The following is a 17855-nucleotide window of genomic DNA, read 5'->3' on the forward strand; positions in this document are numbered from 1 at the left end:
TTAGATCCAGCATAGAAAAAATCCCATGAAGACTGAATTTCTTCTGATTAACGAATAACAACATGAACCTTAGCAGCCTGGTACCCCAAAATGTTTTGGGATATTTAGTCATTTTTCTTCACTTGAGGTTAATGCTATAACTTCTAGACATTTAAAAAAAAAAAAAAAAAAAAGCAAGATAAGAAGCTATGTTCTGACGCACTTGCGTTCTCTATTAGAAATTTTAGTGCACAACTCAGGATTAAAAGTCCACACTGAGCTGACACTAAAATAAAACAGAACAAGAACTTAAGCACCTAACTGGCAGCGTGAGTTAGCCAAGACCATATTGTCCAGCTTTCCCCCTCCCTAAAGTGGCTCCTTATCTAATAAGAGCTAATTTTAAATTCTGACCCATCTAATAAGAGCTAATTTTAAATTCTGACCCATAATAGACTTCAGGAAACAAACTAACTTGATTAAAACCCTAAGCAGTTAGACTGGCATATATCTATCTATTGGCTACTATGACTAAAATACTAATTTTCCCAATTCTTAGTATGTTACAGCAGAATTAAGTCTTATTATCTTGGAGATCTACCTAGGAGGTCATTTTGCCAAAACAAAAAAAGGTACATATTCCAGGAAAATCAAGATTTGATCACTTGCTGTCTGACTTTAAAGACTACATATGTGTAATCACTACATTAAGCCACCTCGAAGGGCTGCTGGAAGGACTCAACAATTTAATGTATGCAACATGTATTAAACATGGTGAGAATATTCTTGCCAGGCACTATGATGGGCCCTCGGAATAAGTAATACAGCCTCTGTCCTCAAACAGCTCAACTAGTATTTTGATGCTTTTAGCAAAAGCAGTCTCTTTATACTAAATCATCTAATTTAAGAACCATTCATAAAATGAAAGGGCAAGTCCAACATGCTTGGCACACAGTAGGTCCCCAATAAATATGTCTAGTGCCAGAGCTATGGTTCCCATAAGCCATTTCATTTGTGCTTCTACTTTTCTCTGGTGTCCACTGCCAACATCTGTGACTTGATTACCAATCTGGAACCGCAGTAGCTACAGAAGATATGAAGCAACCTTCTTTGCTTCCCTACATATGCCCACCCCTAGATCTCCATAGCTACAAAGACTGCTTAGGCCAGCAGCAGCCAAGGGGGCGCCTCTTCAAAGAGCTTGCTTCCCTTAAAGCCACCTCAGGGATAGGAAAATCCCAATGGAGTCTTCAGCTCCAAAGGTCCACACCCCAAACTTTACAGAGGTGTCCTAGCCTGTAAGGAAGAGATCCTCTCCCACACAGTATGTGCAGAATGAAAGAAAAGCTTGGGAGAGGACAGATGAACTGCCACATGCAACATCAGAATTCACAATACATTTCCTCACAAAGCAGAGGGTCTCAACCTTTCATCGCTTGTGATTCTCAGCCAGAGAGTGGGTGATGTGCCCTCCCTGAGGGATATTATCAGAATTTGAGAAAAAGGTTCTGTCAAGTGGTGAGAGAAACAGGACTGACACATCTCTAAGGTAATTCTGATATGCCCCTGAAATAAAAATCACTTTTACAGAAGATGATTAGACACTATTTACATTACTGGTACCACTCTTAAGCTACATGATAGTTTAAATAAGATTTGTAGGCTAGCTTAACAATATAACCACATTTAAAATAATGTTTCTATGCGAGAAAACTCCAAATAGAAACATGACCTATTTCAACTTTAGGGCTCTCCATAAAAGGTGGGAGAAAGGGGAAAGTGACCAATAGTTTATTGTGAAATCCTAAGAGTTCCTTACACAAGATTTACAGAAGGGCTTCAATGGGGTCCAGTAACTCCATGAAATTATATGCAAATTTTGTGTCTATCTATTTTCTGGATAGTTTATATTCTCAAAATTACCCATGGTACACAAGTAAATATTAATTTAAGAACCACAACCATTAACTGCTTCATAGAGAAAGTTAAACATAAGCACCAATTACTGGATTAAATTAAGTATAAGAATAAAATTAGTCTAGACTTCTGTCTCTACAATATCTTTATTCCCATCTAACCTTCTGCCATCCACATAAATCTGATGCCAGAACTTGGTTTGAATCTTGAGAGAGAAAAAAAATCTTACTAAGAAATGTAGGTTTTCCATGCACTAACATATAAATATGTACAGACTTCTGAAACTGTTGAGATTTTATAGATTCCAATAACAAGTTTTACTAATGTCACAGATGCACTGTAATCACTAGGTACTTATCTTTCCACCTCCATCATTACCCACCATTCATACACCAAATAATTATAGATGCCTAAAATGCATGCAAAATTCTCTAGAATTTAAACTTTCAAGATGATTTTCAAAAGTTATGCTTCAGAACTATATAATCAATTACTGCAAAATAAACTGAAATATTCAAAACAATTCCAGGAAGTAAATGAAATAAAAACTGACCTTCATGAGATGCTGATTTATCCATTTTGTAAACGTTTTCTTCTGAACTTTGTCCCGTTCATCTGGAAGAAAAAAATATATATAAAGATAAGGTTGGTAAAATCTACGAATAGATGACCTTGTGGTCATGGATATAAACAAAAATGAGATATTTAAAAGATATGGTTCAGTGTATTCAAAGTTTCTTGTTAAATTTTGGAAACTTCAGGCTCTCTGTAAGAAAGTGTTTAAAGATCTGCTTGTCAGGTTGGTCTCTTCCCAATACAGCATTTACCAATATTCCTCCATTAAACAAATGCCCTCTGCCCCTCTGTCCCATAACCCTTCATCACCACCACCACCACCACAAAGTTGTCTAACCTCAGCCTTGTCCTTGCACTGAATTTCCCAAAGCACTTTACCATATGTATGTCCCATTTGCTCTTCACAGCCATAAGAGGGAGGGTAGGTAGTGTTACTCCCATTTTGTAGAATAAGAAACCAAGACTTAACAAGGATAAAAGACTTGTTCATGATTACCCAGCAAATAAAGTCTTGACAAAAGGCAAGGCCTAAATTGAGACTTTTTGGCTTGACGTAGACTCTGGCTGAATATTAATTATTATGCTTAATTATTCAGTGGAATCACTATACTTTTTTTTTTTTTTTTTTTTTTGATACAGAATCTCACTCTGTCAGCCAGGCTGGAGTGCAGTGGTGTGATCTCAGCTCACCGCAACCTCCACCTCTGCCTTCCGGGATCAGTACCCCCAGTAGCTGGGACTACAGGTATGCACCACCATGCCCAACTAATTTTTTTCTTCTTTTTTTTTTTTTTTTTTTTTTTTTGTATTTTTAGTAGAGACAGGGTTTCACCACGTTGGCCAGGCTGGTCTCAAACTCCTGACCTCAGGTGATCCGCCCACCTTGGCCTTCCAAAGTGCTGGGATTATAGACGTGAGCGACTGCACCTGGCCTATGCTATTTCTTTCCTAGAGTTCTGTGTTGAACTGTATAACAAAGAAATGCCCCCACTAGATCTTCACTGTGGACAGTGATCCTGCCCTGGTTCCTACAGACAGTGCAAAGAAGAGTGACAAAAGTTTTCTTCTGATTTAAGGAAAAAGAGCAATTGTAATGCTGTGGTCCCTCAAGCTATTATTTCAAAGGAGAATGAGAATCATCCAACACCTAGAGCTAGCATTCAAAACTATATTATACTATCTTCTTCCTCCCTACCTCTAGACAGCAATTCCTTACTTTCTTATTTCCTTCTTCTGTCCTTTCTGCCTCCAGTGCTACCTCTTTCTCCTTCCCTGGTGGTCTTCTTTCCTCTTCTACCACAATTCAGATGTTCTCCATCCTTTCCCTGGGGGTAAGATATGTCTCAGTCTCTTTCTTCATCTCTTTTTCTCCTCATTCTTCAATCTCTTTTTCTCCTCAATACCTCCTCTATTGTAATATAACTAGAGTTTCTTTGAAAATGTTTGTCCTATTTATTAAAAGTATTTATGTTCTCTAGAATAATTTGAATGTAAACAAAAATATATCAACTGGGGAAAATATACACAATATGAGACAAATGTTACTCATATTATTACAAAAAACCAGCAATAAGAAAGAAAAAGATTAACACCATAAAGCATAAGTGGGCAAAAGCAGACAGTTAATTAATTTTTAAAAAGGTAATGCCCAAGGGTTGAGTGTAGTGGCTTATGCCTATAATCCCAGCACTTCAGGAGGCCAATCAGGGCAGATTGTTTGAGCCCAGGAGTTGGAGACTAGCCTGAGCAACATGAGGAAATCCATATTTACAAAAAAATACAAAACTTAGCCAGATATGGTGGCATGCACCTGTAGTCCCAGCTACTTGGGAGGCTGAGATGGTTGGGTCATTACAGCCCAGGAGGTCAAGGCTGCAGTGAGCCATGATGGCGCCACTGTACTCCAGCCTAGGTGACACAGCAAGACCTTGTCTCAGAAAAATAATAAAATAACAATAAAAATGTAATGCACACAGGTACTCAACCTCGCTAACAAATAATAATAATATAAAATAACACGGATAAGGCTTTCTAACTTATCAAATTGCCAAGATTTTATTTTTTAAAAAATTTCATGTTGAAAAGGACATAGGAAGCAGACACACATATTGCTAATGAAAATGTCATTTAATTTAAACTTTCTACATCTGCATTGTTCAATACTGTAGCCACCAGTCACGTACACCTATTTAAGGTGACAAAGTTAATTAAAGCAAAATAAAATTAACAATTCAGTTTCTTTGTTGCCCCTAGTCACAATTCAAGTGCTCCACAGTCACATGTAGCTAATGGCTAACATATTGAAAAGCACAGAAACAGAATATTCTAATCATCACAGAAATTTCTATCAGCACTGCTCTAGAACAAAGCTCTACTGGACAGCACTGCTTTAGAATAATTTGATATAGACTAATCCCATCACCACAGAAGTTTCTGTCAGACAGAACTGCTCTAAAACAAAGCTCTATTGGACGACACTGCCCTACAACCATGTGTCAATATACATAAAAAGCCCTAAAAATATCTACAACCTTTCCTAGCAAATCTACTTCTAAAATCTATTCCAAAGTTATAATCACAGTATGTACAAAATGTAACTACGAGAATACAAATCAGAGTGTTTACAATAGGAAAATAACAATTCTGAAAAAACACAAACGTTCAAGAAAAGGAAATACAGAAATTTTAGTAAAGTGATACAATGGTTTGTTCAGATTCAACTTGTAAAACTACTCAGTGACAGTATTATCATTTAGAGGTCTCCTATTCTAATAAGAACGGGAGGCGGGACATATAAAGTAGTTTTTATTTCATAAGCATTTCTTCTCCAAAGTACCTCATTGAAACACCTTCCATTTCCTATCACTGTCAGGGAGAAACAAAAGGTGCTTATATACAGCCTATCTTTAGATTCTGCCTATAATACCTTTTCAGTGCCCCAAACTTCTAATATACTTCTTGACTTAACATTGAGTACTTAAAAATTAGAGAAAGGGGTGCAGAAAGTATTCCCAGACAGTAGAAGTTTGCAAATTCTGATTATAAAAGCTCAGAATTCATACTAATTTTTTTTCCTTTTTTTTTTTTTGTTTTTTGGAGATGAAGTCTTGCTCCGTCGCCTAGGCTGGAGTGCAGTGGCATGATCTCAGCTCACTACAACCTCCGCCTCCCAGGTTCAAGCGATTCTCCTGCCTCAGCCTCCTGAGTAGCTGGGACTACAGGCATGTGCCACGACACCCGGCTAATTGTATTTTTAGTAGAGACAGGGTTTCACCATGTTGGCCAGGATGGTCTTGATCTCCTGACCTCGTGATCTACCCGCCTCGGCCTCCCAAAGTGCTGGGATTACAGGCGTGAGCCACTGCGCCAGGCCTGGTTTTTTTTCTTTGTTTTGTTTTGTTTGAGACAACAGAGTCTCGCTCTGTTGCTCAGGCTGGACTGCAGTGGCACAATCTTGGCTCACTGCAACCTCCACCTCCCCAGGCTGGAGTGATCCTCTCACCTCAGCCTCCCAAGGAACTAGGACTACAGGTGCAGGTCACCACGCCTGGTGAATTTTTGTACTTTTTGCAGAGATGGGGTTTTGCCATGTTGCCCAGGCTGGTCTCAAACACCTAAGCTCACGCCATCCACCTGCCTCAGCCTCCCAGAGTGCTGGGATTATAGGCATGAACCACTGCACCTGACCCTAAAATGGTTTTATTTGCCTGATTCCAAATGTAAAACCTCCAGGCACTTTGCTTAAAACGCTATCAAAAGCAATGACATTAATAATTGTGAACCAATAATATTATCCACAAAATGTTTATTAATTCCTCTGTTGGCCCCTTAGGGGCATCATCTATACCTCATTCATCTTTGTCTACCACATGCTAGATGCCACAAAGCCCCTATGCCACAATGCCTCTATGCACTGGACAGATAGTGTGAAATAATTTTATTTCAGGAAGGACAATCCAACTCAGGAAAACAATATAGAATTACTTGTATATATACAGCAGTATATCTCTTAAAGCAATAATGGTGTCTTAAATGTCTTTCGGCCTTGCTATTCCTAAACAGTTCAAAACAAACCGAAATTACCAATTTGTATGTAAAGCAGGAACAAGGAAACAGAAACAATTGACTAGTTCTCTTCACTGATAAGTGCAGATTCTGTACTTCCCTCATTTACTCACTCTTCATCCTAGCAGCTATCTGGTCATTTTATGAGTCCAGTGCTATGGTAGTGCTGGTGTCAGAGGGGTATGAACCAGAGCAACTTCATCTTGAATAGGAGCTAGGTAAAAGGAAGCTGAGACCTACTGCGCTGCATTGTCAGATGGTTAAGGCATTCTAAGTCACAGGTTGAGAGAGGAGGTCAGCACAAGATACAGGTCATAAAGACCTTGCTAATAAAACAGATTGCAGTAAAGATGCTAAAACCCACCAAAACCAAGACGGTGACAAGAGTGACCTCTGGTCGTCCTCACTGTGACACTCCACCAGCACCATGACAGTTTACAAACGCCATGGCAATGTCAGGAAGTTACCCTATATGGTCTACAAGGAGGAGGCATGAATAATCCACCCCTTGTTTAGCATATCATCAAGAAATAACCACAAAAATGAGCAGCCAGCAGCCCTCAGGGCTGCTGTCTACAGAGTAGCCATTCTTTATTCTCAGCTCGCTGCAACCTCTGCCTCCCAGGTTCTCTTGTCTCAGCCTCCTGAGTAGCTGGGATCACAGGCATGCACCACCACACCTGGCTAATTTTTATATTTTTAGTAAAGACAGGGTTTCGCCATGTTAGCCAGGTTGGTTTCGAACTCCTGACCTCAGGTGATTCTCCCGCCTCGGCCTTCCAAAGTGTTGGGATTACAGCCATGAGCCACGGCGCCCAGCCTACTTTCTTAATAAACTTGCTTTCACTCTACTCTATGGACTCGCCCTGAATTCTCTCTGGCAAGAGATCCAAGAACTCTCTCTTGGGGTCTGGATCTGGACCCCTTCCCTGTAACACTGGGACCACCAGGCTGCAGAGAAAGCACTGGTCTTGGTTTCTGAAGCTCATCACCTGGAGAGGACACCTGACAGAAAGGCAGTGTGGTAAGCATACCAACTGAGAGAAGTACATGGCACTCACCATGTATACAAGCACCAAAAAGAGAAGGACCAGCCTCATCCAGGGCTGTCACATGGGGCATAAAGGAGAGAAAGTAGGGTAGCAAGACAGAAGCCAGCCATGTGTCAATTTCTCCACCAAAAAGAAACTCTGACTTAATCATTTAACATTGAAAGAGCTGTGGTTAGGACCCAACTATTATGCTTCCCTACAGAGGTGCTTCCACTATCCCCAAGATACTGTCATTTTTCAAATGGAAGTGCTGACCACATCTCAGTCACAGACAGGGAGCTGGGGAATCTGGCTCTGTGATGTGATGTGAACTTTGGACAAGTGACTGCAAACAATGGAAGTTCTGTGCCAAAGTCTAGCACTCATATCACATTTTCAGCAGTGCTTTTCTAAGCATCCAGCAAAAAGAAAACAGAGTAAACGAAAAAATTACTTCCTAGGTAATATCCATATTATTCCCATTAAATAACAGCCAAGGCCCCTGATGCTAAATCCTAAAGAAAAAAAAATCAATAATACATTAAAAATCTTTATAATTCAAGAATAGAGAGTTTCTATATCAAGTCACAAAATAAATTTAATGTATTATGTGTATTATATAAACTACTTTCCTCTTGGGTACAAAAGGGTTAACAAAATAGATTTCTTCTTTTCTAAGTGAATAAAAACTGGTCCTATAGTTCAAGGAATATGAGGTAAAACAGATTCTATAGGTAAATTGGCTAATTTGTTACCCAAGTGGTATATTAAGAAAGCTGAGATAATCAAATAATTTACCTCTAAGCATAGAGGATAGGTTCACTTAAATAATATAACTATACAAAGGTTCTTTCGATCGATGAAGTTTTGTTGTTGTTGTTGTTGTGCTAGAGGCTCAAAAGCACTGCTAATAACATGATATTTGGTAGGTACTACTGAGGTAATATCTAGAAATTATGATCCATAACTAACGTACATAAGATACAAAGACTAAAGTTAACTAAATAACACACATAAATCATAAATTATGATACTGTTTTCTAACAGGAACAACCTAAACCTTTTCTTTAAAACCACAATCAACTTAAATGAGTCCCATTCAAATACCAAAGTATGCTCTTTAATATGAGAAGGTTCCCACAATGCTACAGTAATGAGAAAAGAGTTAATGTGAATTTTAAAGGCTTCAACTTTCTTCAAGAGAGCAACCTAGAGTCAGAGAATAATTTAAGTCTGGGAAGACTTTGTAAATCACACCACTTTCCATACACATTATTTCAAAAGGGAGTTATTTCAGAAGGGAGTATTCCAGATTACACCATCTAATTTTCCAATTACAAGTCTTATAATGGTTCTTTATTTCATTTCAGTTAGAGATGTCTAACACTGAGATTTATATTTAGGGCAATGTTGCTACGGCAACAAAAAGGAAAAATCATTCCTGTGATTTTAAACAATTGAGCTTTTATAACATTCCTCTATTTGAAAATTATTTCATTTATAGATTAAGTTTTCAATAAAAATATATATTTACATCCCCCTTATAACGTGCAACAGCTGAAAATATGTAACGACACTGAAGACAAAGAATAACAGAATTGCAGGGAAACAAATAAATGCAAAAAGAGCACTGATTATCACAATCTATATTGACCGGTTTTCAGTGAAATCCAAACAAAGCTAAACTCACTCAGTACCACACACACAGTAAGTATTGAGATTATATAAATACACATATTTTGTGGACAATAGGCGGGGGAGTTCTCTCCAGGGAGCCTCAGAAGTTGTCCTGATTTTGGTACAGTTTTTCGAAAGGTGCTGGACAATCAGCTAAACTATCGCCATGCAAACGAAAGCAGGTAGTGCAACTTTCCCTTCCCGGTTCTGAAAACATGAAAGTGATAGTATACGTGATACTACTAACCCATACAGCACATCAGTCCCACCAGCTTTGCGTTCCAATCTTGACCATTTTTCATGAGCTGCCCCATCATTGTGCAGGAAATCTGTGCAGCAGTTCCCTAAACTCTCTCCGTACCAACTCTGATGTGTCACAGTCCTGTTAACTTTCTATGTAGAAAAGAAAACACTGACTAGACACTCCTACTTGCAAGCTGAAAACTAGTCAACACCTCCTTTTAAACAAACATTAACAAAGCCAGACTCCTCTACTATTTTTGTAGGGGATATATACAACTGTTACTAAAAAGAAACTAAATTGTCTATTTCTCCTTTTCATTTTAAAGTTGTTCTTAAGAAGTCCTTTAAAAAAATGTTTTAATTCCCTTTGTTTTGCAATGAGGCAAACCAATAGGATGTTAGATTTCACAGTTGAACTAACTCATCACATTCTCTCTTCTAACACCCCAGGCAGAATTCCCCTGCAATAAAAAGAAAACAAAAAATCCAGCCTAACTCGTTTAACTTATCCCTGATACGTGTGCTAGGAACATGATTTGGAAGGATCACCTTTATAGGCTAGACATACATCTTTCTGGGAGAAAACCACTTTTGGGTATTTCTTTATGTATGCCTTATAGATAAATTTTCATTTGGTTTTCACAATAATTCTGAGTTGGGTAGTACTGTCCTCAGTTGAAAGCTGTGAAAATTAAGGTTGTAGAGATTAAGAATCTAGCCTAAAATTCCACAGTCAAAGTAGGACCTTAAGAAGTCTGATTCCAAACCCTTTATGTCATCAAACAATAGAACCCCTAATCTAATAATGCAGGAAAAGCAAGGTGCCTCCAATTTAGGAGCACTTCACTTCTAAGTATGAAGGAATGAATAATGAAAAGTCAAGATATGAGAACTCTTGTTCTAAACAAGCAAAAGACCAACTATCTTCAGCATTCTTATGTTTGTCTGAAACATTAGACCAATAGACCTTCCTGAATATAAGCTGTATGTATACACATTTAACTCCAAAAAAAACAAACAAAAATGATCACTACTTATTTCAGCAATCGAGAACCAGTATTCAATCATACCACAATACTGCTGGATTAACAGTTGCCAAGATGCTTTGAAACATCTTTATATGATTTTCTAACCGTATTCTAAATATACTATAAATGAATAAATTGTACCAGCTCCTGCTGAAAAGTTCAAAGTATCTGCTTAGTAAATAGCCCTTCTCTTCCTATCTCTCTTTTTCAAATTAGCTTTAGAGCCCTTGCCTCCACTACAGGAAAATCTGAGCCTGTCTATTTCACTGAAACCAGGATGATAAAAATAATAGCAAACACTTAGAGAGTACTTATTATTTGCCAGGTATTGTTCTCAATTACACACACATATATAACACACATACACTGCACATTATACTCGTAACAATCAGTGAGATAACTTCCATTTACACATGAAGAAACTGAGGTACCTAGAGGTTAAACAACTTGCCCAGGATCATGAAGCTACCAAGAGCAGAGAATGTAGTTTGTAAAAGCCTACTCAATATTATAATTTCATACTTTGGAAACAAAATTCTAACTTTAAAAAAATGAGTTAAAAATAAAAAGTAAAGCTTGGGCCAGGCATGATGGCTCACGCCTGTAATCTCAGCTTTGGGAGGCTGAGGCAGGTGGATCACCTGAGGTCAGGAGTTTGAGACCACCTGCCCAACATGGTGAAACCCCGTCTCTACTAAAAATACGAAAAATCAGCAGGGCATGGTGACAGACACCTGTAATCCCAGCTACTCGGGAGGCTGAGGCAGGAGAACTGCTTGAGCCTGGAAGGCGGAAGTTGCAGTGAGCAGAGATCACACCACTGCACTCCAGCCTGTGCGACAAGAGCCAAACTCCGTCTCAAAAAAAAAAAAGTAAAGCTTGGCCCAATTGTCAATGGTGGGAATCCACAGAAGATGGAATTTACCTTCTATAGCTTAATGATTCTAAAGAGTGGAAGGGAGGGGAGCTGCAATGCTTTACTAAGAAGTTACATCAGAATTTAAGGCAGGGATGAGATTTCTGAGTTTAAGGATCAGATGTGAATCTTAAAAGATGGAGAAACACTTTGAAAAGGGTTGTATCTCCAAAAAAAAACAAAAAAAGGGTAAACATGAAGGTAAAATGGAAGGAGAAGAAAGGACACTAGTCAGTTTCCCTATTACTGCCTGGAAATAGCTCTGTGGTACAACACAGTAAAAGTATTGCAAGTGAACAGCTGTAAGATTGTTGGTATTATAGAAGAAAGAAGAAAGGAATAGTTGGGATTGTTGAAAAGATCAGTTCCTGAAAAAGTTGGACAATGGATGGTTGGTGAACAGGGAGCTGGGTGAGAACAAATCAAAGAGGCTGCACTTCACCACCCCATCCCCTGTAGAATACCATCTCAAACCACCTGTGAGCTATCAGCTCACACCCAATCATCAGCTGACAGCACTGCCTCACTCTAGAACACCTCACTTGCCTACCTGATTTGATCTTCAACCACAGAAATCTCAGCCAACATTACTTGGTGACTGGAAGTTGTAGCTGCCACGTAGTTGAAATGGGTAATAGGAAAAAGTGCCCACTCTCATTTTAATTGAAAAGTCTTCCCAAATGTTCATTCCACAGGAACATCAGTATGGTTTATTTCTATTAGTATAGACCTACAACTGATGTTCATGTTCTAGTCAATCCAACTTTCGTTCACTCGTCTGTGACTCACCTCTGCGGAAGGACAGACTTAGAGGAAGCTACTTAATAACACTGAGCCTTAGCCACAGACCACTCCCCAGCCACTAGCCCCTCTACCCTACTTTTGTTAAAAGGAAAGTCCTCACCAGGAAAATTCTACCAAAGTTATCACATAAAATTATTCATCATTAAGAAAGTTTGCAAAATACTTTAGGACTCCATAGGTGAAAGTATACAAATGCTGTTATTTCCCAGTAATTTCTTAGCTTAGTTACTAATGCAAAGTCCTATATACATAAAGCCTACAGTTGATCTCACAATAATAAATATTGTCTGCCTCTGTTTTAGCAACAAAAGATTCTCATGTTGCTGCATGTACAAAGAAATATTGAAAGGCGTTGCTTAAGAAAAGCTTTCTTCTTGCACATTTCAAGAGAAGTGTGGAAATAACAAGTCCAACACACAGCTACAGTAAAATCTTCGGATTTATAGTACCTGGCAGTACATAAAGAAATTATACAATATTAGAAACAAGACAATTCTTAAAACAAATAAAACCATTTAAAAATATAGAAAACAATGCTTTTAAAATACTTGGGTGGGAAGAATATTTCAAAACAAGTTATGAACCAAAAAAACTAAACAAATAAAACTATCAAATTTGACAAACTACTGATATAACAGCAGACACTGTAGACAAAGTTTAAAAACTCACTAGAAGAAAACATCTGCTCTCTATATAAAATATACATCAAGAATATCCAAATAGAGTAATAACTCCTATTAATTAGTAAGAAAAAAGGACAGCTCTTCCTAAATTATAAATGATGTGAGCATACAATTCATAGAAGAAATGCAAATGGCCAACAAAAATATGGGGTAATACTAAAGCAACTTTCTAATCAGGAAATGCATATAAAATGATTTCATATTGGCACACATTAGTAGGAATGATAATGCTGAATGCAGAGAAATAGACAGTCCCAAGCTACTGTAATGTGGGTATGTAAAATGGCAAATACTTTTTTTTTTTTTTTTAACAGACAGGGTTTTACTCTGTCATTCAGGCTAGAGTACAGTGGCATGATCACAGCTCACAGCAAACTCAACCTCCTGGGCTCAGGTGATCCACTCACCTCAGCCTCCTGAGTAGCTGGGTCTACAGGCACACCCCACCACCCCCAGCTAATTTTTAAAATTTTTTGTAGAGAGAGGATCTCCCTTTTTTGTCCAGACCGGTCTCCAACTCCTGACTTCAAGCAATCTCCTAGCCTTGGCTTCCCAAAGTGCTGGGATTAGAGGCATGAGCCACCATGCCCAGCCACAAAGAGTTTTTTGAGAACAATTTAGTAGTGTCCATTAAAACTTAAAATCCACATACTTTCTGAACCAATAACCCTACTTGTAGGAAACAAATACTTGCTTATGTATGATTAGCACGCAAAGATGTTTACTATAGCAAAATATTTGAAACAATTTAAATATCAGTCACCAGGAGACTAAATGAATGAATTATAGTTCACCTTTTACCTATCCTATAAAATTTTAATAAAGGAAAATCTGCACATAGTAACATAAAAGATGTTTACAAGATAAGTAAAAATAATGGAAAATAATAAATAGATATAAAAGATGTATATCATGAGGAACAGCAGTTTCATCAGGAGAAGACAGTGGAAGCTGTAAGGAGAGAGGCTGGTAGATGGTGTCTTTCATATTTCATTCTACATATTTCTAGATGGAGTGCCTGACTATTTTACAAGGAGGGTGTATGTGTTTATTGCTATTAATAATAACTGTGAGGGGAAAATGTGTTTCAAGTTATTTTATTCATTTATGTATTACATATCTTGGTGAACTCTATGGTAAAGATATAGAAAAAATACTGAGACACAGGCCAGAGTACCCCATTCTGGCCTGAAGTTAAGCACTTCAGGTGTTACTGGACTTGCTCTTAGGCTGATGGCTGCAGGAGGGAAGGCAAAGGAAAGAAGACAGGGGAGGGATGAGAGTTGGGGAGCAGAGGTGGAGGTGCAACTGGTGATACTTTCTTCAGAGTATGGCTGCCCAGTCTGAGATACAAAATAGAGAAGGCACAGGAGGTCTCTGAAAGGAGAATCAGTTACTGAGAATATAGTCAGAAATTACACTGCGTGAAGAGCCTCCTTGTTCAAAGTTTAATTGCCACAGAACAAAACAAATGGTTTTGCCGGCATCTGTCATGAATCCAGACACAGGACAAGAGTAGAATGGTAGAATGTGCTAGGTAAACTGAGATGTAAACTACAGATGCCATAAATCTCTCCATACAAATGCTTTATTGTGTATCTCCTCCTCTACCACTATCTGCTCTCCCAGTCATCAGATCTCCTGCCTTCCTGTAAGTGTAGTTGCTGAGCAGCTGAGGTTCAATCGTACTGTTGGCTGGGATCTAGGGGATCAGGTTCTGCTCTGACAAGAAATTTACTGGTATCTGTTCTCACAATTGGCTAAGAATTGAATATAAAACTCCTAGAATCTACCTTCTCCTACCTGAGCATCCTAAAAACATATAAACATAAAAAGATTTCTAATTACAGTAATACTGCTACAATATTTAAGTATTACATATAATCTGACTTCTGCTAATCTGAGTCACTGTTTAAGGACAGAAAGCTTCTGCGACTCTTAATCTGTAACATGCTAACCTTAAGAAATTAGATTTTTAAAGGTTTTCACTATCAGCCTTTCTTTCTAGATTCAGAGATCTAGATAAGAATATACCCCAAAGCACAGAGATATGTAACTTGATGAAAATGAATTAAATAAGCATCATTTCTACATTATTTATATGTAAGGTAAATCCATTATATTATGAAGACCTTAAGTAATTTGGTGTTTTAAAGTATTCAGTTTTGAAAACTTTTATAATTAGTACATATGTATAAGGACAAAAACAGAACAGTTCACTTTAAAAATCAAATTCATACAAGAAACCTTCAAAATTTATCAAAGCAGGACCTCCAGTAACTCAGATAAAAATAAAATCAACAAATTATAAGGAATACATAGTTTTTCAAGTTTCTTTGAAATTTTATGACTTGTTGGTTTCTGAAAGAATCCTATTTCTTCTTACCTTTATGCTATTTTCTGTCCCAACCAATAGCCTACCTGGACAACATATGCCTACATAAGTTCATTAAATAAGTAGGTGCCTTTATAATTCAAAATATAAAAGATATATATTCCTATATATGGTTTCATATATGGTTATGGTTGTATACGGTTGTATACCCTGTATATGATTTCACTAGACCGTATTTGGTAGGCTTTGGTAGGCAGCTATGGTAAGGACAAAAAACAAGACTTAAGAATCAGTAGAGGCAAGGAATCTACATAAACCTGGGTTCAAATATTAGCATCAACACTGGCTAGCAATTTCAGCTTGGGAAAATGATTTAACTTCTGTGCAACTCAAGTTTTCTCATCTATAAAGCAGAATCATAGGTATTACTAGACACTTATTCACACAGTATTCTTATAAGCACTAAATACGATAAGAGTATAATTAAGTTTATGTACTAGGCTCTCAAGAAATATACTGGCTTCCTAGACACTTCAATTAAATCAGCAAATTCTTATCAAGCGCCTAACAATAAACATCAAAGTCACAACACTATGCACTACAGAATTTCATTTCATCTCACAACAATCTTACTGCTGTTTTTATCGATCATCATCCTCTTATTACTGATTTTTTAAAAATAAATTTCAAAGAACATAGCCTAGCCCAAGATTTCTGTAAGCAAGGAAACAGCAGAGCTGGAATTTGGCCCAGATATTCTAATACCTTTTCTACTATACAAAATTAAGAGGTAAGGGTGAATCAAACTATACAGTCTCCAACATCAAGGAACTAGGACAGGACATAAGATAAACAGATGTGATTTCTTACTATATCAATTCCAGAAAAAGAAAAACCAAAATAAAATGTCCTTGGCTGTTAAGGATTAAGCCCTTCACTAAATAAACTGCATAAAAGTCCCCTATATTAGAAAAAAGTACAGAGAAATGTTCAGTCTTCTCAAGGTGATGGTATAAATCAATACAAGGTCAAAAATAAGAGCTTGGGCTGGGCGCAGTGGCTCAGGCCTGTAATCCCAGCACTTTGGGAGACTTGAGGCGGGCGGATCACTTCAGGTCAGGAGTTTGAGACTGGCCAACACGGTGAAACCTCGTCTCTACTAAAAATACAAAAAAATTAGCCAGGCATGGTGGCATGCACCTGTAGTCTCAGCTACTCAGGAGGCTGAGGCAGGAGAATTGCTTAAACCTGGGAGGCAGAGGTTGCAGTGAGCCGAGATCAGGCAACTGCACTCCAGCCTGGGTGACAGAGTAAGACTGTGTCTCAAAAAAATAAAAAATAGGAGCTTGGGAGCTCTTGTCTTTCTCTGATACTGTAGGTTACTACACAGTGGAATGCTCTAATTCTGTTTACCCTGAACATAATCAGGGTAAGTATTGACTGGTACCATGTCAGTCAATAAGTATTTCTTGATAAGTATTGACTGGTACCATGAATATGGCCTAAGGAATAAAATCAGATATACCTTAATACATGGCCTAATACTCATATAAGAAGTTCCATTTTTCATGAAAACGAAAGTGATCTAGAATTCTTAGTAACTACTTTCATATCACTGTGGTCTCTTTAATTTGACCAGGGAGTTTAAGAGTATTTTCTCAGGTTGTGAGGCCACATTTTTTAAGGCAATGGAAATTACAGGTATGAATCACAAGCGTAACACTTTTCACTCCTATAATAGAACAGGGCCAGTTGCAGAGTGAGTCATCAGCAGGAATAAACGGGTGGAGAACACCAAAGACAACTGCTCTGAACCACTGGAAAAAATTTTCATTCTGGGTTTGTTCATAATCACATGGCCTCCCACTTAAAGTTGCTTATTTAAATGTAGTTTACAGCTGGTATGGACAACTGCTTTAGTTAAAGGATCACCATGCATGCCCCAGTGGGCTTTAGGAACCACACTCCAGGTAACCCAACACCATCCCAGAAGGGCTCTGCCGCTACCACCATCATCACCGCACCCTCTCCCTGCAGCCACACCCGGGAGTACAGATGAGCAAAAGGAAAGGCACACATTAAATGTTAAGTGTCTGGAGTGCCCACAGACTTCTCTCTGAGGCTTAATTCCTCTTGGGAAAAAGATCTTCAAACCTGTTTTGCTAGGGACTCATTCTCCCAGTAAATACTTACCCAAAACACAACATGTAAAACAGACAGAGATAAAGTAGCTCTAACTGGAGTCAGAGGAGAAAAGAACTTCCCCTTAAGTTTACCCACTAGAGAATATCACCTTGGGTTGATTATCTCCATACCTCAACTTTCTAGTGAATTCTTGCCTTGTCCACTTGCTTGTCCTGAAAACCAAAGGCAAACTTTGAAGAAGTGGACACTCTTCTCAGATCTCCTTACAGACATTTTAAAAATAATCTATGCTTCTTTATTATCTACTATGAGAACAGTGGTCTCAGATTTTCAAACTCCACAGCTCCTCCTATCTATCTTCATGAGAAAGTAACACAGTCACCTTCTAGTCCCTAAGACAAAAAAGGAAGGAAGGAAGGAAGGAAGGAAGGAAGGAAGGAAGGAAGGAAGGAAGGA

General features: G+C 38.1%; 1 protein-coding gene across 14 annotated transcripts in view; it reads right to left on the minus strand.

The window, feature by feature from the left end:
* The window catches only part of DST (dystonin), a 1587602-nt gene that overhangs the window by 275656 nt on the left and 1294091 nt on the right, over positions 1-17855 (minus strand). For 12 of the 14 annotated variants that reach the window (XM_050788752.1, XM_050788754.1, XM_050788765.1 and 9 more), the window contains one exon: positions 2450-2511. In XM_050788752.1, the coding sequence (XP_050644709.1) occupies positions 2450-2511 (62 nt within the window). Of the gene's footprint in view, positions 1-2449; positions 2512-9492; positions 9660-17855 lie in introns of those variants that run through there. The other 2 variants (XM_050788758.1, XM_050788760.1) reach the window with 2 other exon arrangements.

The sequence above is a fragment of the Macaca thibetana genome, chromosome 4, assembly GCF_024542745.1.
Source record: "Macaca thibetana thibetana isolate TM-01 chromosome 4, ASM2454274v1, whole genome shotgun sequence".
Classification (NCBI taxonomy): domain Eukaryota; kingdom Metazoa; phylum Chordata; class Mammalia; order Primates; family Cercopithecidae; genus Macaca; species Macaca thibetana.